Raw genomic sequence first — 23,167 nt, forward strand, 5'->3', positions numbered from 1 at the left:
TCTCTCTCTCTCTCTCTCTCTCTCTCTCTCTCTCTCTCTCTCTCTCTCTCTCTCTCTCTCCAGTCCTAAGCACTGGCCTATTCCACTGTGCCTTGTGCTCTGGGAGGCTAGCATGGCTGGCTTTCTGGTGTATTCTGCTATCAGGGAGCATCAGCAGAAGAAGGAAAGAGGAAAAGGATATTTATTTTCCCTAATTTTTACCTGTGGTCCACTTGTGCCCGTCTCAAATGTTGCATATAGAAGGCAGGGCTCTGGTAACATGTCGCTCCCTGACTGTCCAGATGCCAGCGAGTGTCCCCCCTCTTGGCTTCCTTACTGCTGCATGAGCTTTCGCAAACAAAGCTCTTCTTCAAATTGCTCAATTGCTTATCTCTTTACTTCCTGCTTAGGAGACTGGTAACACCTAAGGTGTGTGTAACTACTTGTTTAGGATTCAATTAGATCATCAGATAAGGTCTAGCAGACATATGTGCCCCTCCCACATGTCTGTCACTATTTATAAGCTCCTTCTATTTACCTCTAGGTTGTGTTAAACTGTGACTGGAGAACTGGAAACCCAAATCAATAATGCCAAAGAAACAATCCAGCCAGGAGACTAGAAGCCGATCCTTACTATGGCTGCCACGCAGCAGATAAAGAATGCATTAAAAAGAGCTCACTATGTACAAATGTCCTGTAAGAGTCCCGATTGTGGATGCTGTGGGTTCCGTTGAGCTTTCTCACTCTGTTCTGGCCTATTTTCTACATTAGAAATGTACTCTTCATTCATAAACCGTGCCTGCTTCTACCATTCTCCACACGACCCTGCCTGGTCTGCACAAGGACCTTTAGATCCTGGCAGGTGCTCACCAGACTCTGATATCTGCTGATGGAACCATATTTGTGGCCCTGGTTGCTCATCAAGGAACCTAAGCAGAACTGGAACTCAGGCGCTAACAAGTTATTAATAAGAATATGAGACAGATACTGCTCAGGGACCCCAGGGTAGCAGCTCTGAGGATGACCTTCATTTGTGCCTGAAATGCAGAGAGTTCTGCTTCCTGCTCCCTGTTGGCTCTTCTCCTAAACGCAACCTCTGCCTCAACTCAAGATGTGACGGAGTGACTGACCCTGAGAGGAGGCACCCAGTGTCAAGGCTTCTATAGGAATGGCTCCCACAGACTCATACATTTGAATGCCTGGTCACTAAGGAGTGGCACTAGTAGGAGGTGTGGCCTCATTAGAGGAAGTGTGTCACTGGAGGTGGGCTTTAAGGTTGCAGAAGCTCAAGCCAGGCCCATTGTCACTCTCTCTTCCTGCTTCCTGTAGATCCAGATGTAGAACTCCCAGCTACCTTTTGAGCACCATGTCTGGGCCACCATGCTCCCTGCCGTGTTGATAACAGACTAACCCTCTGCAACACAAGCAAGCCCCAGTTAAATGTTTACCTTTAGAAATATTGCTGTAGTCATAGTATCTCTTCACAGAAATAGGACATTAACTAAGACACCCAGACACTTCCCTATTCCATTGCCAGCTCTGCCAGAAGCCCTTTAAGAAGCCTCTAGACTAGCAGTCTGATAGGGATACCCATAGCATCTTTGAACCACACTCCCTGCCCCTGCTAGATGGGAGCTCTGACTTCCTTCTTTCTCAAAGCTCTTGCCTATGAATCTAATAAATTTATTTCTAAACCTCATCCTCTGTGGTTCACAAATTTCACCCTTTTAGTTTTCAAGACAAGGACTAGGAGGCTACGGACCAATGGGAAGCTGTGTGACAATGAACATTGAGCTCTTTAACTCCAAAGCTGAAGTCTGCCCAAGGTGAGAGGAATGCCCCCCTGGAACATCAAAACATCCCATATTTCCCATATCGAAATGATTTCAATAGGAAACCATGTTATGGTTAAAGCCAGAGCACCGAGTATGCCTAGGCTTTGGGAAATCATATTTTCTTATCATTTGCTTTAGTTTGTCTTCTCCTTCTAGCTAGAGGGTGAAATATTGGTGTGCTGATTATAAATAAATGTATGATAGCATGCACAAAGGCCTCCAAAGAGCAATTAATAGGTATCAGGTATTTAAACAGCAAAGTGAATCATTCCCTTCAAAGCCAATAAAGTCGTGTGAATGGGTGTAATTCAGATTTCCATGAATCCAGGCATTAGCAAATCAATAGGGCGATTACTGCAGCAAGCACCCTGAATGTAAAAATCACGTTTGTAGTTATGTTTATGTGAAGATACACACTTAAAATGCAGCTTCGTCTGCGCTAGGAGCGAAACCAGTGATTTGTTCCTTCTTCAGCCTCTGCTTCCATCTTCCATTCTAAAGATTTACAAATGCACGGAGCTCTAATTTACAGGCCTGCCCCGCATCCTGGAAGAAGCCCAGCAGAGCCACTCTCCCCTCCCTCTGTTTCTTTTTCTTTTTCAAACCAGGCAGTGCAAGCCCTTTCCTCTGCTGTTGGGTTGAGGGTCTCGGGTCTCTTATTTAGGAATATTCTTCAAAGATTAAATCGCAGAGCTCTTTCGGGGGCATGATTTCATTTGCATGTGCTAACGGGCTCCTTCCAAGCTCAACAAAATTGCTACTTTTAAAAAATGGACTCCCCAAACTTCCCAGGAAATATTAAACTTAGGGGGATAAATCCCAGAACTACAGTACAGCTCAACAAAGGAGTCCACAGAACGAGGACACATCACCTCTCTTGTTTATGGACTGACAATAGTTTCGGCATTTTTAGATAGAAGGGATTTTTTAAAAAAAAATAATAAATTTTTGATGATACACAAACATCATAAGAAATTTAGATTTTAGTGTCCATAAATTAACTTTTATTTGTATACACTGATAAATATTATTTATCATATATATGTATATATACTTCTTTCTTCAGCAATAACTGGGTCTAAATCCTAAAATATTTACTAACTTGATCTTTTTAGCAAAATTTACTAATCCTTGTTTGAGTTCCTGATTGATTTAGAGGAGATTAAAAAAAAACAGCCACAGAAACTAGAGTCACAAAAGTATAATTCTGTGCTCTGTTAGGTTTTAATTCTCCTGGGGGGGTTTTGTTTTGTTTTTGTTTTTGAGACAGGATCTCTAGGTTAGTTGGCCTAGAAACCCTTACATTGGAAGGATGACTTTCAACTTCTAAACCTTATGCCTCTGCCTCCTGAGTGCTGGGATTACGAGAATGTGCCATCACACCACCGCTGTGGTTCTGGGGAACCCACTTGGGACTTTGTGCATACTACTCAAGCCTTCTTCCAACTAAACTATGTTTCCAGCTGAAGCCTATGCAGGCCTGAACTCAAGACCCTCCCGCTTCCATGTGCCTGGCATTTGTACCAATATCACCAGGAGACTAAAGCTACAGTATGGTAGTGGGGCATAGAATTTTAATATTTTCAGCATGCACAGTGCCTTGTACTCATGTAGTTTTAGCTGTCTGATGTCCTTAATTGAGGTTTCTTAGACCTAACCAGTCCACTAGAAGACTTCCAGGGAATGACTACCTACATGTGCCTATCAATCACTTCTCTTCCACCTAAAGACTCTTGAGGAGCATCCAAGCAGAAAGGCTGCTTTCTCTGAATGCCTTTTCCAGAAGGAACCCGCCACGCTCTAGCTACAGTCAATTTGAGGCACTGCTACCAGAGAGCTTTACTTGAGACTGGGGATAGACCGAATCTGCTCTGTGGCTATATTTGTAACATGTACCTGGGAACCTTAGTGTACTAAAGCCGGTCTCTGGAAGTAAAAGTACAGGCCCCAATGTCAGAACAACAGTGAGCAAAAGCCGAGTCGCACACGGACACCAAGCCATCGAAGACAGAAACAGACATCACTAGGCACCAGGAAGGATGGGAGGACGTGGGAAGCATTCCCTGCAGAAATAGGACTAATTGGAACCTTGTGGGTCTGCCTCAGATTGCTGGAAGAGGAAGGTCGAAAACTGTAGAAAATCTTGGTTTTAGGAGATGGCAAAAACCCAACCAAAACATTTCTCCGAAGCCTTTGAAGATCTGAGACTGCCGCGATGAGACTTGGGACCAGAGGCAAAGGTGAAGAAGAAACAGTAGAGCTTATTCCGATGTTTAGGAAAGAGCACAGGGGAGCACTGAGGGCTTGTTTTGGAATAGGATGCAAATACTCCTCCCGCCACCCCATCAGCAAAGCTTCTTTTCCATCCCTAGTGCCTTGAATTTAAATTTCCTGGGGCTTCTTCCTCCATCCAGTCCCTCTCTCCTTCTTTCTTTTGTCCTATTTACTTTCCCTTTACTCATGCCACATGGCAGTCTTGGAGGTCTGGATACTTTTGCCTAAAGACTTTACTATTGGGTACCCGCTTTGGACATGCGTGGTCTTCTAGATCACCCTCGCCTGCCTCTGCCTTCACAGCAGCGTGCAGCTACTCAACCTCCAAAACAGCCTCTTGGCTGGCTAAGTCACACTCACACATGAGCTCAACAGTGACATGTCATAGGTGACATGGTGGAAGGGGATGGGTGGTCAGTATACTGACCAAGGCTATCAACCCCAGCAAGGGTCTTACTGTCAGGGGAGATATACATAATGAAATGATACAATAGTTCCAGACGGTGACATTGCTAGGGAGGACATGAAGCAGGGGCCTGAGGATAACAAAGCCTAAGGAAGTGAGCAAAGACCTAAAGGGCAGAATGGAAAGGCCGCCACAGTCACAGAAAGATCTGAGCTTGTACAGAGGTGCCAAAGGCCTGAAGCAGCAGGAGCACAACGATTATTGGCAGGAACAAAAAGAATGCATCTATGGGGACTGCCCTGAGGACCCCAGATCCACTTCAGTAAAGAATATATTGATTCCTTCTTTGACTATAATTACAAGGATGGAACATTAGAAATGAAATGATTTGGGGTAGGGAGGGCATAGTCCATCCCTCAGGGGAAGTTACATAACCTCGGGATTGATTATACATGTATTAGTTTTGCTTAAATCTTGGTCTGTAAAAAAAAAGAATGAATCCACACATTTTACTTCTGCTTCTGTTATTTGTGTCCTCTATTGCCTGCCCCGTGCTTCCTGACTGAGCTAAGAATGGAGCTCAGTTGGTAAGTCACCAACAGATGGGCAGGGTGCACGTCCTACAAGGTCCCCAGCTTGGCCTATCAACTAGTCATTTATGAGATCAAAGGCAGATTATAATGCTGTTGGTGTTTCTCGCCTGGAATTTAAAAAAAAAAACACAGCAGGATGGGGATAAGAATTTTAGTCTTTTAAAAATTTATTTATTCATTTATTTTTCAATTTTCTGTTTTCTCATGGACACAACATGGGAACAGAATGGTGAGAAGCCTCCCATGAGAGGCCTGAGGTAAATTCAGAATAGTTTGATCATTTAGAATGATCAAAAGAACCCTGTTTCTCAGAAGAGTTCCAGATACTTAGAGTCTTAATTATTATTTTTTTTCCTCCCATTCCATCTTGTTTTTGAGTGAGGCTGAAGCAGATGAGGCACACACCTATCAAGGCTCTACCCAAATCATGCTCTCTTCACTTTGGCCTAGCCTCTGCTGGATCCAAGAGCAGCTAAGACATCCCAAGTCTATACTGTACAACTGTACTTCTACAACATTCTCAAGGTAATGGACACAGCTATCAGGGATCAGGACTGGAACACAGACTGTAAATATGACTATAAGGGACACAAAGAAGACTTGCAATAAAGGAATATTTCTTTATAAACCTGTTTTATAAAGAAAGGAAAAAAGAAAGAAATACACAAGTTGGAAGCTGGATTCCGTGCCGCTGCACCTCCTAGAACTTAGATTCTACACAGACCATCACCCAACACCTGGAACTGAATCACCCACCTTACTTAACCTCTCCTGTGCTACTTCACGATAGCAGAAAGATTCCATCAATCTGAATCGTACTCAGGGTAGTAGCTATGCAGTCAGCAAGCCCAGCTTCACTCCTGCCTCCATAAGTATCAGACTAGAGAAAATGTTTACTCTTTCTGAGATGCTGTTTTTCTCCATCTATAAAGCAGTGGGTGCCGTCCTTCTCACTCTGGGTCTCTGGGAGGAATAAGTGAATTTTACACAGTTGAATGGTCAGCACAAGGCCTGGCGTGCAGCAGGCTTTCCAGTGTCAGCCCTAACCCTTCAAATTCCCTGAGACTCAGGTAATACTAGTTGGCATGTTTGCTAACTTTTGTATAGGAAAAAAAAAACACATTTTGGAAGCAGTAAAGTTTAAAACTGATACTAAATTAAGAAAAAGAATGTGGGAGAATAAAGGGGTTTTTAGGACAGTAGTGTAGCCAGAAAGAAAACAACCAAACCCTTACTTTGGAAACATTACAGCCATTCTCATATGCCTCCGTGCAATGGCTCCTCTAATAAAGTCTATTCCCGTTCTCCTCATTTGAGCAATCATACTTATGTGGGAGCAGGAGATCTCTAAGTATTTGAGAATATTTGCTAATATAATGGGATGAGAATATACCTCAGTTGCTCCATTGCTTGCTTTGCACAAATGAAGCCCTGGGTGTAGTACCCACCATGGCCCAAACTGGGTAAGTGGTGCGTGTCTGCAATTCTAGCTCTCAGGAAGGACATCAGAACTTCAAGGTCATCCTTCACTACATAGGGAATTGGAGACTAGCCTAAACTATTTGAAATTAGGTCTTAAAACTAAACCAAAACAAATATCCCAAACAACAATAGCAGCTCTCATAAGGAGAGCTCATGGGAGTTTTAGTTTTATCATTTGTTTGTTTGTTTGTCTTGCTTGGGTTTGCCATCCTTCTGTGCACACAATTACTATGAAATTACAAGGTTTCACTTTCCCTGGAAGACAAAAATTGAATGAAATGTTTCATATTTGTAAGGAACTTTTGCATCCCCCACATTGTTTCTTTGTTTGTTTGCATTTCCCACCTTTTCCATGAAAAATAGGATCAAGAAATGGAGGGAAAAGAATGATCAGAACCTCAAAGACCACACCAGCAAGTCATTTTAAAAAAAGAAAATCTTTAAAGGGTGCCCTACCCACCCACCCATCTGTTCCTTAAGCTAAGGCACACTCCCACATCCAAGGTCAAGGCCAAGGTCAGCCTGACCCAGGCACAGCATCTATCTTCACTCTGAGTTAGAGAACACTGTGGACAGATGAACGGTGTAGAGCAGAAAAGCTTCAAGTTAGGGCTAGGAAGGAGAAGAGAACACACACACACACACACACACACAGAGTACATACACAAAGACAGCCTAACAGGAAGTACAGTGAGCCCCTAGCTCCCGTTATCCCCTCTTTTTGGCTATTCAAGATGGCAGAAGACAACTTATTTAGCAAGAATGGAAGGCAGCCTGCCCGTGAAGTAGAAGTGCTAGCGTGGTTTGTGGAAGGAGGGGCTTCATTTTAAGAGTCTTCTTGGGCAGCTTTTCCATTCTGAAGAAAGGGAAACAATGACTGTCCAATTGTTGTTGTTGCGTGGTGGGGAAATAGGAAGAAAGGGAGTCATTTTAGAGGTGAGGCCTCTCTGCACACCCCAAAAATTCAACTTGAAGAAGGGAACTTCACCATCAAAGGTTACAGGATCTTTAGAAGAGTGGGAATCCCCAGGACTTGTGGGACTGGGACCTAGTGGATCTCTTCCTGGAAATGACATTAGCCTTGGAAGGCAGCTATGTGGGTATTTTATGAGGAGACGGGTGTGTGTGTGTGTGTGTGTGTGTGTGTGTGTGTGTGTGTGTGTGGCTTGTTCAGATTCTAACAACAAAAGTAGGGCTTTGTGCAAGTCAGTGGGAAACTAGCTACCCAGGGTAGACTTCCCTTTCAAAGCCCCTCTCTTGGGTAAACAGGGCCTGCAGCAGCTGCAGGGTTCTTCCCGAAGAATTCACAGGCTCAGTTGAAAAGACACAGAGCTTTCAAAGGAAAATGTGCTCGGGCCTCCCTTCTGAGACCACACTACCCAGGGTTCTAGGTTTATGTAAATGTGACTCCAGTTTCAAAGCATGAAGACTTTCAAGCTGGCCTGGCTAGCTTCCTTGAACCCTTCTAATGGGAGTACAACTTTTGACATCACGTGACAGCTTGTTGAACCCCCAAACCAGAGACATTAAGAAAATCCTCAGTTTATTTGCTCCCCTTTGCCCTAAGCTTCCTCCCCATCCCCAGAGGTACCATGAGAACTTAAACAGTCAGCTTAGTCCCCCAAGTCACGTGGTAGCATGCTAACATCTTTTCTGAGACTTGTTGACCACCACTTTAAGGACCGATGTGACCTGAAGGTCCTCTTGTTTTGTTTGTGTTGTTTGTTTGTTTTTAAGATAGACTCTTAGTAAGTAGCCTGGACTGGCTTTGAATTAAGACTAATCCTCCCGCTTCAGCCTCCCAAGTCATGAGATTAGAGGGGTCCACCACACTCTGCTGAAAGTCCTTAACCACTGACCCTGAACAATCTAGGGTCGGGGGAATCTTACTCTCTCTCCTTGGATTCCAAGATGAGCTCACCTTCTCAAAAGATGAGAGACAAGGAGAGACCACACATCTCATTGCTATACCACTGCCCTGTGATTGTGAACGAAAACCAACTACATACTCCCCAAGGACGATGCAAAAATAAACCTTCCCTGGCTGCCTAGGAACAGAAATAGTCTATGTCCCTGTGGTGAGTCGAACCTTCAAAGGTCTGGGGAAAACTGCAGGAGGAAACCTGAGGAGAGCCCTGTCTCAGGCTATTCCTCTGTTGGGCACTAAGAAACCCCAGGCAAGTGAGGTTTGAGAGGCAACCACGGTGGCATGGTTGTTCATGGTCTTCAGGACAGACACAGAACTCACCCAGGGTTCGGATGGTCTTGCTGGGACGGCTGCGTGGGCTGAAGCCATGGGCATTCATGGCTCTCACAGCAAACCGGTAGTTGGTGTCTGGATTAAGGCCTTTGATAACCATGGAGTCCATCTGCAGCTGCTCTTGGATGGTGGTCCAACTCTTGTCAAAATCTGGCCTTTAATGATTAAAAATAAAAAAAAAAAGCAACAGTTCAGAAATACCATAGGGAAAAGAGGCTTGCTGGCTACCGGTAGCTAACACCGTTTTCACTCTGCGAGCAGTGCTCATAAAAAGTGAGTTAACATTTCCTATCTGAAAGTGGTCTTGCTTTCAAACCATGACGTCACCAACTGTAAGTGTCTGCCAATAAAAGCAAGTAGATCATCTTTAGGGCCAGCTATAAGTGCTGCTTAGAGACCATCTACTTCTGCCTATTTGACCTTGACTAGGATGAAAAGACCCCACATGGGAGAGTTCATCGGCAAGAACTTCATTTTTCCAGATGTTCCCTAAACAATCCTCCCACTTGGCAGTCTCATCCCCAGTGGTCAGGAGAACAGAGATTCTATCTCTTGGCAATCTGTTCACAAGTAAACAAATACAGGTTTTATAGGGCGACTGACGGCGTGAATCGCCATGGGACTGCCCATGATGACTCTGTTCACAGACATTCATAGTTTTTATAAACTATGTCAGTGTCAATGTGCTGAATTTTCACATGTCCTTTTGAGGACCTTGTGGAGAAGGCTGGTCGTCATTTAGTCTTTCAATCAAGGAGGCAGCATGCACAAAGCCAGTATAATCTCTGGAGATGGATAGAGCCAAGTTCACATCGGAGCTCTGCTATTTACTAGCTGGTCCTTAATGTATTTATGTCTCAGTTTTCCTGTTTGTAAAATGAAAAATACAGGGACCTAGATAAGGGTACTGCCATGAAGATGACATGAAATATACATTCTTAGCATCCTCTCTGGCATCATGCTATAAATATATGCCATCCATTATCGGCAGGACTTATTTACTTCTGGAGTTAAGAACTCATAGTTGCTTTTTTGTGCACATCCCCAGTTCCCATGTACTGCTAACCCACATGACCAGTGAGCCCTTGAGACATAGCCAGCAAGAATGAAGAGGTATTGTAAGTACAAAATGCACACAGGCTTTGAAAGAAGAAATGAAAATTATCTCCTTTGTAAATATATATAACATTTATTTTATCTTCATATTGAATGCATGTTGACATAATATTTTGGATATAGAGAATTAAAATGTTTTTACTAAAATTTGTTTTCCATAGATCAGAGAGCTAGTTTGGTGGTTAGGAACACTTATTCTTGAGAGGGCCTGGGTTCAATTTTCCAGATTCATGCCATAGTTCAAAACCACTTGTATTTTTGAACTTGCACATCCTAGGCAGTTTGGATGCTCAACTTACTAAACCTGGATGGAGGTGGGCGGTCCTTGGACTTCCCACAGGTCAGGGAACCCTGATGGCTCTTCAAGCTGATGAGGGAGAGGGACTTGATCGGGGGAGGGGGAGGGAAATGGGAGGCAGAAATCCTTAATAAATAAATAAATTAAAAAACAAAACCACTTGTATGTAATTCCAGTCCCAGGGGATGTCAGGCACATGAATGATTCACATACATGCGTGCAGGCAAAGCACTCATACACATAAATTAATACATCCTGAACACTTTTAAAATTTATTTGGTCTCTTTTTACCTTCATAATGCCACAATTAAAACATAAATGTCATATAGGGCTGCTCTACGTCTCTTTTGGACAGTGTAGCTCTATCTGAATGTTTTAGCTAATGGAGAAGAAGGAAAAACATTGTAGGTAGTGAGAAAGGCAAAGTGAAAGTTGGGGGAAGAAAAAAAAAAGCAGTGCACAGCTGGGGGCCTAACTGGAGGGTCTTGGTGGATGCTAATTGTCAATTACCAAGTGTTTCAAAGTAACAAACATTGCCCCATTGCCTTAACCCATTTACAGTCTCCAACCAGCTTCTGTAGTAGGCGCTAATAGCAAACATCTCAACCTTTTGCTTCTGTTTTTATATAAAAGAGAAACTAAATCTTTGAAAGGGCAGGAACTTTAACAAAGTCACAGCTGAGAACTCTTGAGGACACCTTGGGTTGAAGAGATAAGGTTAAATTTAAACACTTGATGCTGGGTTAAGAACTGTGGTGATGGTGGACAGAGAGCAATTATTAGACCTTCAGGTAGCTCTCTGGCCCTTTCTGGTGCTCAACACTCCTTACCCACAGGTCTATAAAGAGTAGGAAAACAAAACTCATTGGTACTTGCCTTTTGTGTAGAACTTATCAGAAAAAGAAATAAAAGAAGCCTGGATGGTCTCCATTTCTTAAATGTGCTTGCCTAGGTTTTCACTAGAGAGATTTACTAAAGGGTCAAGAAACGGACATTCCTCAGGTTTACCACACCAAGTGGCTAAGCATTGCACCACCCAACAGTGTCTGTCTGGTCTGGAGACAAAGAAAAAAAAATCACAGGGAACCTAGGGGAGGAAGCAGGGTTCAGTTCTTCTCTGTCTTGTCCTAAAGGTGGAATTCTTCTCTAAAATGATTTTATCATCAAAGAGAAAAGCTGAGTGAGTGAAAGAAACTCATTTACAAATTCGCGTTAGCACAGAATCACCTCACAGAGGAAAGCCACTGGAGATACCAAAAAGTGAAGTCAGGAGAGATGTGGGCTTTCGATAAAACTCTCCCATTATTTGCTAAGCTCCCCTGTGCTGTTTCCAGAGGAAAGAACTCTAATCTCTTCTCTGGGTGTGCGGTTGTTTACCCAGGGCTACCTGCAAATATATCTAGCCATCTTCATCTTCATGCAAAAGTGGGGGTGGGGGGAGGGAGGATTTTATATTCGCTCTTCAGTTCATGCACACAAAAAACCTATTTCCAACAAAATGATGGAAATCATTAACATTTAATTTCATAATATATAGCTCACGGTGATTGAATAGCAGTTCAAAACCTTTAACACTTTGCCTCTGGTTTTGTAGCGGGTTTTCCAGACACTGCTTCCAGAGTCTCGTGCAGTACAAAGTACAAAGGTGAGGTGGGGAGAGATAGCCTGGCAGGGGCATTGTCTTAAACCATCCGCAACAATAGCTGTATCTTCTTCCACTAGGGGGAATTTTATCCTAACCACAATGTTGGCAGTCAAGTCACCATAGCAACACTCTGCTGACACTTTCCCTAAGGATGAAAAGGCCAAGGTAAGAGAAGGTGACTGAGGATGTGCTGTGGGTACAGAGGACCAGCCATCCCTCATACCTACAGGGTTCACACCTGCAGCACTTTCCAAGACATGGCATGTGCAAGGTCTAGAGGAGTTAGGCTATGAGATCCATGGCTTGCTTTTGGAGGGAATTGGGCAAAGGCGTATGGGTAGGGCACACAAGAGTCAGCAATGACTATTCAAAATTCAAGGAGTCAATTAAAGTAATCAGGGCATACTCACTCCGTGGTTCACTTTAGTGGGAAGAATTTCTTACCACTAGCAACGCTATGATCTAGTCTAGCCTGTTAAGTGTTTGAGAGCTTCCAGAAAGTGTAAGCAAGATTTTTCTTTGAGGCCTTATTTTACTTTTCTAAGTAAAGCCCCTTCGCTGCAGTGCTATTCTCACAGATAATTATGATTCTCGGAGCTTATAGGCAGACCCGCTGTTCTCCCTTTGCAAACATGGAAAGAGGATAATTAATCTGAAGATGCAGAACCTTATTTTCTGTTATTTCTTTCCTAGTAATATTTTGACCACCTTGCCCATTGCCAATCAAAATTTTGGTGAACGATCATTTTCTTGATGCCATGAAATCCTGCAGGTGGCTGTCTTGGCAGGGTCCGTAACAGGAGTTATAGTCTGGGAGGCTCCTAGGGGAGTATAAAGGCAGCCTACCTCGGGGAGCTAATAATGTCACTGGGGGAACAGCACATATGGGAGTCGGTGCAGGAACAGAACCTCAAAGAATCTGGAGGAAGTTGGCGAAAAAGGGCATGTTTTAAGAATTGTACTTGAAGTTTTATTTATTTATGTGTGTGTGTGTACGGTTCCGCCTACAAATAAGTGTCAGGGAAGCTAGCCGAGGCATCAGATCTCCTGGATTTGGAGTTACAGGTGACCATGAGCCGCCTAACTGAACAGCAAGTTTACTTGGGAACTAAACAGCTGGGAACTAAACAGCAAGCTCTCTCAACGGCTGTGCCATCTCCCCAGGCCACCAGAACTGCATCTAAATTGTTCAACAATAGCTGAACTCTTGAGGGAAGTCCATGGGGACAGCGATGAACTTAAATTAAATTACAAAAATGTTTGGATTTGAACAAATTCAGGGCAGTGGAGAATCCTTGGGTGGAAGAGAGATTCAAATAGCATCATATGTGCCATGTAACCCATTAGGTACCAAGTACGTGTGGGTAAGTGGATAGCCCAAATAATAAATACATCCCTGATATGCATGTCTGTTTAATCTATACAACAGGAAAACATTAGCTATGGCTAGGTAAGCAAGCCTATGGCGTCTTTCTCCATACACAGGCAAGCTTTTCTGTCTCGACTTCTGTCTAACCACTGCCCTGCACTTGTTCCTACCAACCGAGCACCTGACTTATCAAAAGCCAATTGAGTTTATCCCAGTAATTACTTGTGATTTCTCCATGCGTGATTGAGAAAAGGCCCCACTCTGGGGCCCAGACTCCCCTTGAATGTTCATCTTCCTGCCTCAGCCTCCAGAGTGCAGGAGCTACAGGCTCCCACCACCACATCTGGCTTCATTTGGGACTTTTGTATTTATTATAATTGCTAATACTACAGAAAGTAGAGAAACACCAAGTATAAAAATGAGTGTTAGTTACATTGTTTTGATAAAGCTGAACCTTAAATAATTATTTTTGAAACAAGAAGAATGAAGATTTGGGAAATTGTAAAGTTCTCCAAGGATTCTGCTCTCAGCACTGCAAATGACTTTAAATTTCTGGTTCTCTTGAAGAAACTATTAGTACAGATGAGATCTTTGAAATACATAAGAATTTCAAGGTGGCAGCCCAGTCAGTGGGACAACATTCAAAGGACCTCTCATAGCCTTACCTTAACAATGTGGTTAATTCATGTACATTTACAGAATTTATCTTTAAGTAGAATGTTTACGGTATTAGTATCACTTTAAAATATGAGCTCTAATTTTAACTGACTTTTCAAAATCAACCCCTCACCAGCAATCTCAATGTTACTCAGAGAAGACTTCTAAGAAAGTAAGTGGGTGAACACCATAGCTAATTCCTGTGATGGACCTGGCAGAATTTTGAATTGCCTAAGAGGGGTTGTCTATGAGCATGTTTCTAGAGAGGTCCAGCCGAGGTGAAAAGAGCCTCTCTGCATGGGGATGGCACCGTTCCCTAGGCTAGGGCCCCAGGTGGAAGAAAAAGGAAGTAAACAGAACAAGGATTTCCATCTCCCTATGCTTGTTGACTGTGGATACCATGTGACTGCCTGCCTCAAGCTCCTGCCACCACAGCTACACCGACTGTCACCACCATGCCTTCCACCCCATGGTGGATGATTCCCTCAAACTGTGAGGTTTCTATCGGGCATTTTTTTTTTTCACAGCAACGAGAACTAATAGGATGAGTGTGGACATATAAACCAACATATGCCCAAGATATGTGGGTGCTTGTGTGTTAGCCCAAGCACCCACACACATATACATGCACACGAGTGTGTGAACCCCCCCCCCAACAGAAACACACACACGCAATTCTGCCAGGACCTTTGCAGGATGGAATCATACCAGCACAACATAAAACTAGACTGCAAACACCTTGAAACACTTTACTGAAGATCTTGTGAGAAAATGAGGAAGAAAGGATAATTTATTTTTAGATGGTCTACCCCTAAATAAATATATCAAAGTATTTAATGATTATTGTTTTAATGAGTTTCTAAATTATTAGCCTGCCTGGAATATTCACACATCTCAGAGAAGTTCAAATGTGTAAATCAGCAAAAGAGGACGTGGGGGATGGGTTCCTAACAACAGTATAAGTGGTTAAGAAGAAGAAAAAGTCGATGGTGGTGGGTGGAATTCTCAAGGGAATAAAGAAAAAAAATAGCTTTACATGACCAAGTTAAAAAAGCATTAATAAAGATCTTAGTAGCTTGAATTCAAAAGAAGAAGAGTCTTATTTAAAACAATCCAAAGAATGTTAGGAAATACAGTTATTTGTTTGGTACATGAACTCTCTGTACTGGCTAGTTTTATGTCAACTTGACACAAGTGGCATCATCAGGGACTCAATTGAGGAGGGAGCCCCAGTTGAGAACATGCCCCCAGAAGATCAGGCTGTAGGTAAGCCTTTAGGAAATTTTCTAAAATTTCTAAAATGTGGTGATTGACAGAGGAGGGCCCAGTTCATTGTGAGCAGTGCCATTTCTAGGCTGAGTGGTCCTGGCTTCTATAAGAAAGCAGGCTGAGCAAGCCATGAGGAGCAAACTATTGCGAAGCACCCCTCCATGGCCTCTGCATCAGCTCCTGCCTCCAGGTTCCTGCCCTACTTGAGTTCCTGTCCTGACTTCCTTTGACTGTTATATGGAACTGTGAGCAAAATAAACCCTTTCCTCCCCAAGTTGCTTTGGTCAAGGTGTTTCATTATAACAACAGTAACCCTAACTAAGACACTCTCCATTAAATGTGTGACAGAATTCGAAATTATCTCAGCGTAAGTGCAAGGGCAAGGCCAAGTCAAATGGAATTTAACAGGACACTAACAAAAACTAACTCATGTTAGTTTTTTTTAAAGCAAGTCAACTCAGTAGACTTATGGGGGAACCATGGAGTAAAAACCTACCACAGAAAAGACACTAATCTGGACTTTTGGAGTGGTCACATGCTCCCTATGAACTCTGAGGGTCATGTGCTATTGGAAAGGCACACAGCTCCGAGCAGGAAGTGGTTTTCTATGTTATTCACTCTGCAGGCCCTTGACCACCTGAGCCAGAGTTCAAAGGATGAGCGCTGCTGGGCTTAAATGCACAGGATGTAGTGAGCCTAGGAGACAAGGGACTGTATTCTGCCATGATGATGTGAACACTTCTGGGTTTTCCACGTGGGGATCGGGTGTCCAATGGCTTCTTACAGAGACGCCAATGGCAGCTCATTAGAAGGAAAGCCTTTTGGTGTCAAAGAGGAATGGTTAGAAATAAAGCTGCATGCCTTGGGAGAAATGACCCCGGCAGTAACAGCTGTAGGGGCAAAGGCAGGTGGCCATCAGTCACGGAAGCTTAAGTAATAAGTGACTTCCAGAACAGGGTAGGCAGCTGGACTGACTTTACTGCCTCTGACCTCAATCTATTCAATGATTCTATTCAATGATTCAGAGCAATGCTTTCTCTATGACCCACAGAAAAATGTGCACTGGGTACGGCGACCCTATAAACATCGCTCTCTCTCTCTCTCTCTCTCTCTCATACACATACACAACTGAAACAAGTTTCACAACCCCTGTTTATGCCCTGTGTGACTTTCTCTCATATTTCCTTTTTTTTTTTTTATTATATCGCAACCTCCTTTTGAAAAATGGTTGGTCAGGATCTTACCAATTAGTTCAAGTACCTTCAAATCCATCATCTTTCACAATTTGAGAACCGGTGCCCTTGAAGCTGAGGTGAAACATCTTACACACATTAACTAGGAAACTGGGCTCAAAGTGGTTACTTCACCCCAGGGAACTGTTTTAGAGAGCAGACTTTGTTGGAGCAGAAAGCCACACTCCAGGGGACATAGTAACACACACACAATGGTCAGGAGGGCAGAGGAGGTAGAGTGGACCAAGCCTACAGTACCACCAGATACATCTGGCCTATTCCAAAGCTCTGATGAGTCCCCTATTTAACATTTGCTGAAGGACATTGGATTCACTGATGAATTAAGATGATCTCCAGCTCCCCCATTTTATTCTTCGTGAGCCTCAGCTCACGTGCCAGTGTTGTGGGTGTCCGAAATTTCCCGGTGCCTGGACCCCAACTCTGCTGGTTACCACACTGATTACCACCTTCAGACACAGTTTCTTTAACTTCTCTGTCTTCCCTTCTAGACTGCAAGCTCGATCATTGGGACTTTGTCCTGTTGGTCTCTAGGTTCCTTGAGAAGTCTGCATAGTCTTTCAAAATGCAAATACTGAAATCGCTCTCCCTCTTAAAACTTTCTGTGGTTCCCTTTTCCCTTCAGGATAGAAAGCAAACTCTTTCTTAAAGCCTTTCTTGGTCTGACCCCGGCTTACTCTTCTCTTACCACGCATAGCTCCAGGCTTTCTAAGCAATTCCGAGAACATTTTCTTCTTGCCTCTAAGCCATTGCTTAAGTGGCTTCCTCTAGCTTAAGCCTTTCAGACTGCTCCCTCCTCCTTTTCCGCAGTTATCTCTGATGTCTCCTTCCTAGCTACTGTAAGAAGCCAGTCCAGACATCTTCAAAACTGGGTCGCCCAGTAATATGTGCAACTTTGATGCGTCGATTAAAACTTTCAAGATTAAAAATAAGTTCGGATGCCAAGCGCACATTCCCCGAAGCCGGTGTCCCTCCCCCTGGTGTGTCACTCACCACTCTGGACTATGCTCATCTATATCCCTCATGACACTGTCCAAAATCTTCAGTCACAGCTTATTCACCTCTAAATCTCTTGCCCATGATCTGTACACATATGTTAATAACATGGGCTTGTATGAATAGACATTCACTTGACTCTTTTAATAGGGGTGTTTGAGGAAATTAAATATTAGGAATAACAGGATACCCTAACAATGCTCAAGGAAACCCAGATGTCAACCTTTATGGGAACACATCCCTGAGGTCCTAAAGCCCACAGGTGCTTTCTTAGGACAGTGAAATAGCAGAGTAGCGGAGACAGACCTCATACTGCTGGTGGAGCAAAACTGCTATCTGACCCCTCAAGAAAAGGCCTGCCAACCCCTGGCCTATAATTGCAGTCTTTAACCTTCTAATGCCACTGTGACTGCCTGACAAAGCCCATGTACCCCTTCTTAGAATGGTTTCATGTGCAAAATTTTAAACGTAAGACTGTAACCAGTAGGATGACAACAATAATCAAAGTAATAAGCATAGTATTTTCATATGTACTATATTATTAAAATGTTAAATAAGAACCCAGCAATGAACATCAGTCGCTGTAATAATTTCAGTGGAATGACAAACCCAGATGCTATTTTGAGATATGTGCAACAATTTTTTTTTCAAGACAGGGTTTCTCTGTGACTTTGGAGCCTGTCCTGGAACTAGCTCTGTAGACCAGACTGGTCTCGAACTCACAGAGATCCGCCTGCCTCTGCCTCCTGAGTGCTGGGATTAAAGGCGTGCGCCACCATAGCCCGGCTATGTGCAACAATTGTAATGGGATAAGAAAAGCCCAATCTGCTGCTGACGGAAGTCCCAGGAACTGTTTGTGCCTCTGTGCTTTGAATCATCACTGATTTACGAAGACAGTGATGAGTTCCATAAGTCAAAAGGAAGAACATAGTTATCTTCCAGCCAAGAACAGAGACCCTTGAATTCTATCTAAAGGGCCGTTTGGAGACCTGAAGATTGCAAGATAAGCAGTTGGCTCTAAGGGAAGACACACAATCCCATAGATCATCCGTGACCAACAGACCAGGAGTGAGAGAAAGCCCCACATACTCCATGGAGCTTCCACCGTCAATCTTGCAGGGAGTTTTATGCAAACCTTGGTCCCCATGAAAATGAACTGTGGTGTGAAGTCCAAACCATTAAGTTATCACATTAAAAAAAAATCTCCTTGACCTTCAGTTCTCTCGGTTGCTCTTTGTTTACATATTGGTCTCAACTAATCAAATGACAGGCGGATGGAATGGGGCAGTGATACACCTGACTGGCGGTTTGTCCTAGGTGGGCCAGAGGAGAGCAGGCTTTTGTATTTGCAGCTAACAAATGTCTCCCAAAGCTGCTACATCAGAATTTAATTTACTTTTCCTTTTTATTAAGAATTTTTTAATACAATCTTTTCTCATTTTACATGGCTATTCCCACACTCCCTCCCTCCCCTCTCCCTGCTTCTCCCACTTTCCCCCCACTTCCCATCCACTCCTCAGAAAGGGTAAGGCTTCTTTCTCATGAGGAGTCAATAAGTCTGACACTTCACTTCAAGATGAGCTCAAGGTCCTCCCCCCTATATCTAGGCTGAGTAAGGTATCACTCCAAAGAGAATGTGCTTTTAGATGCCAGTTCAAGCACTAGGGATAAATCCTGGTTCCACTGCCAGTGACCCCACAGACTAGCCAATTCAATTCATATCAACTCCCACCACCCCGACCAGGATTTCACTAGGAACCATCACAGAAGAAAGAACTGAAGTCTGAAGGGATGGACCTGTCAGAACACATATCAAAATTCTTCTGGATCCAAGAAGAAATCCATACTCTCTTGCTAAGCTTGAAGACCACAAAACTTAAGGGTATGGGAAAGTCTGCTGGAAAATCAATCAATGGAGGAGAGCAACGTATGGGCACAGACTGCTGAGCTAGCATGGATCTAGTGCTCCCTGACTTCAGCCTTGCCACTGGACTTTCTAGTCACAGAAGCTGATATGTTATTGCTTCTGCCACTTGGAATTCATTCAGCAAGTCCTGCCTGAAAACAAGATCCGAAGACATAAATGTCTGTTTCCCACAGCCCAGGAATAACCCGGTAGGTCAAGACAGAAAAACAACTCATCAAATCTTGACAGGACCCTTTGGCTTGGATTCAGAAAGCCTGAGGAGCAAGGTCCTGCCGAGGCTCTTTATGAATTCACAACATCAAGGCCTCAGAGGAGCCTCTCATCTTTAACGTAGGGCAGACCGACTTCACTCACTCAGCTTCTACCCAGAGTCAGATGGAGACCCAAATTCAGGCTGAAGACCTTGCATTGGGGATTCCTTTTGTTCAACGTTTCTTCTTTAAAGAAAGAAAGCAAGCTGCACAAAGGCATGGACAATCACGAGTTCTACATGAATTTCTACAGTTTATCAAACTGAGGAACAAGAACTTAAGATGTCGGTAGAAGGGAAGAAAGCTTAAGTCCAACTCAGAAACTTGCCCCAAGGAAATATGGATCTGGGAGGCACAGGGCATGGTGCTTGTATATAAAGAGTTCTTCCCTCTCCTTCTGAGAAAAGCCATCAAATATTTAATACAAATACAGTACTTTAGAGTCAGAAAGGCAAGTTTCAAGCCTGAAATGCTGGCCAGCTTATTGGTAACAGTACAGAAAGAACTTTCAGAACTCAGAACCGTGGCTAGAGAAGAAGTAGAGGAGATGATGTCACCAATGACTACTCATCAAAGATATTCAGGGATAAATGCTGGCCTAATGGCTATCCTGGTCCACGATGACTTTGGACCACCTTAAACACACATTGGCTGAAGTCCAGTGAAGATCCCACACTCTGATTAACACCACATAGGGAGTAACTGTGGTGCAGCTGTGGTCTGTGACTCGCCCTATGACTTACCTGATGTACTCCACAGAGTAGGACTGAATTGGGGCAGTTTCTTCATCTTCTCTGGGTTTCCAAGAGAGAGCCACCTCGGAATCAGAAACCACAAGGACGTGTGGTTTAAAGGGTGCTTCAGGAGGCAGGCAGAAATCTAGACAGGATGACAGACACAGATAGACTTGGCCAGTGATGGAGAGGTTGGAGACATCAAAAAGAGGCACCCATTCTACTACTGAAACATATTTACTTGGTATGGCATCAAAGCACAAGCCAAACCATAAAAAACACTGATACTTTTACTATTTCTTTTACTATTGCCTCTCTTCTCCCAGAACCTCTGGCTGGCAAACAGCTCAGTTGGCTCTGATGTCTCTGTGACCCACGATGTGTACCCCTGAGAATCATTTGCCACACCCCATCTCCTATCAATGGCTCATCTGCTTCCATGTCGTAATTGGTACTTAACCCCAAGGAAACTGAATACCCATTGTTACTGCCACCTATTTTCCAACACTTCTGTCTGTGTGCTTTGTGTATGTACTGGTGACCAGTGGTAGGACAGGTGGCGTGTGTCCTCACGTGGGAAAAGGATCCCGTCACCTGGTACATGCTACTGTCCACACGTCCAGACCTCCACACCTTCAGGTTTTATGTACACTACTGTTTAGGCCCGGAGGGCTTTTCCACCATTCTAAGCACTTCCTGAAGTACAGGGTGGAGACTGATTAATGTCACAGCTCGTCAGAGAGCACAGAGTGCACAGTAGCTGCAGAGGACCCAGCACTGTAATCCAGTGTCCACCTCTGCGTCGCACGAATGAACAGTTGCTGGATTTTCCCCTCCCTCTCTCGCCTTCCTCGCTGTCTTGATTCCGACCCACCCGCTAGTCTCAGTTTTGATGGTCTCAGTGAGTTCTTCCTGCATTCCTACGTGCTAAGTCCCTGCAGCCTGTGGGGCTATTTAACAGTCTGTTACTATATGCTTATCAGTCGGGGTGTCTTGCCTTACCCTGCGGAGTTCTGAGAGAGCAGAGACATGCTTACTGTGGCCACCACTGGCCTCGCAGAGCCCAAGATAGTCTCTGGCACGTGATGTTGGCTGAGGGAATGCATAAATAAATGGAGGTCCTTTCCCATCATTAGTTGATTTGAGCCGAATTTTACCTTGAGACAAAGTGGTCACGATCCGAGGATAGCTAACTTTCCCTTTGCCACTCTGGCTGTAAGCAGCTATGCTCATTCGATACGTGGTGCCTGGCTTCAAATCTCCAATCACTTTCTCCTGTCAATAATCAAACAAGAAAAGTGCCAAAAAATTAGGAGTTCTACTTGGACACTCTAGACCAGCGGTTTTAAACCTCTGGGGTCGGACGCACCCTCCTCCTCCCCAGTGTCACAAATCAAATACCCTGCATATCAGATATTTACATTATTATTCGTAACAATATCAACATTACAGTTATGAAGTAGCGACAGAATAGTTTTATGGTTGGGGTCACCACTACATGAGGAACTGTACTGAAGGGTCGCAGTATTAGGAAGGCTCAGAACCACCGATCTGTACCGTTTCTGTAAGGTTTCTATCTTGGAATTTCTGGGTACTTGCTTGGGACAAAGACGGTTTGCTCTATCTAGGTTTTGACCCAGTTACAAAATTTGCACAAAGCCAAACATCACAACGTATTTCTCAAGTCTGGAGGGTTAATCTTCACTAGAATCCACAGGCATCCAGAACCGGAGCTTATGCGAACCTGCTTCTCAGGGATGCCTCGGTCTTTCTTTCCGTTTGCACGTTGCCATGTTGAGGGAGCAGCCACATGGCAAACTTGAGTTTTTATTTGTGCCCATAGAATAAAGGATGGGAATGTTGGTTCTCAAATTTTAAATGGATGGAATCACCCAGAAAGCTTTCTAAAGGTAAATTATGGTCTTGATTCCCAGAGTGCCTGATTCTGGACTCCTGCGTGAGGAATGGCTAAGAATTTGTTGCAGTTCTGACAAGTTCCTAGATGATGCTGATAGTGATGCTGATGCTGCCTGATCCCTGCTCCCTGAGAACTGCTGGAACTAATGATGGATGCACATGTGAACTTCCTCACAGAAACACTGAGTGGAAAGCCCACTGAAGATTTGCTCCCTCTGCTCCAGGACGAGGCATGTCTCCACAGTGCTAAGTGGGAGGTGCAGCTGTAGTTAGTGCTGTGGGAATGTGCCAGCTGGGAGCCAACCTGTTCTGGCTGAACCCTGATTTCCCCACCCTTCTCTATCTGTGCTATTCACACTCAACTTCCTGAGTCCCAGCTTCTTCAGCAATGGACTTATAGCTGCCTTGTATGGTCATAGCATTAGGATAGCATGTGTACCGTACTGTAGTTGGGACGGAGGTCATGTTCGAGAAGCAGGTTGTGGTACCCACTGTCCGGGATCTGCAATGACTCTCCTCTGCTTACTTAGGTTCATCATTCACTTCAGGGTTCCAGTTCCAGTTCTTTCCTTCACACCTTTCTGGACCACCTAAACCTGGTGATCACACCTACTGAATATTTTGCCACTAATTTGGTCCTTATATACACATAGCTTGAACATTTCTCATCCAAAATGACAAAAACCAAAGATTTTTTTCTAACACTAACATGGCATCAAAAGTCAAAAGTTATATATTTGACTTCATGGGACAAGTCAGACAAAACTGCTTGTGAACTAACAAAATTGCCTGAAATTATCTTCAAACTGTGAGACTATGAATAGATGAGACATCAGTGATTTGTGTTTATAATTGGGTCCTATCTCAATCTTATCTCATCTTTTTGTCTGTCTGTCTGTCTGTCTGTCT

General features: G+C 43.8%; 1 protein-coding gene across 3 annotated transcripts in view; it reads right to left on the reverse strand.

Annotated features, from left to right (window-relative positions):
* Positions 1-23,167, reverse strand: part of Egflam (EGF like, fibronectin type III and laminin G domains) — a 161,898-nt gene that overhangs the window by 60,043 nt on the left and 78,688 nt on the right. For all 3 annotated transcript variants that reach the window (XM_013349706.2, XM_026783669.1, XM_026783668.1), the window contains exons 4-6: positions 21,499-21,616; positions 20,351-20,486; positions 8,818-8,984 (exon numbers count right to left, since the gene is read on the reverse strand). In XM_013349706.2, coding sequence (XP_013205160.2) covers positions 8,818-8,984; positions 20,351-20,486; positions 21,499-21,616 — 421 coding nt within the window. The remainder of the gene's footprint in view (positions 1-8,817; positions 8,985-20,350; positions 20,487-21,498; positions 21,617-23,167) is intronic.

Source organism: Microtus ochrogaster, chromosome 19, assembly GCF_000317375.1.
Source record: "Microtus ochrogaster isolate Prairie Vole_2 chromosome 19, MicOch1.0, whole genome shotgun sequence".
Classification (NCBI taxonomy): Eukaryota; Metazoa; Chordata; class Mammalia; order Rodentia; family Cricetidae; genus Microtus; species Microtus ochrogaster.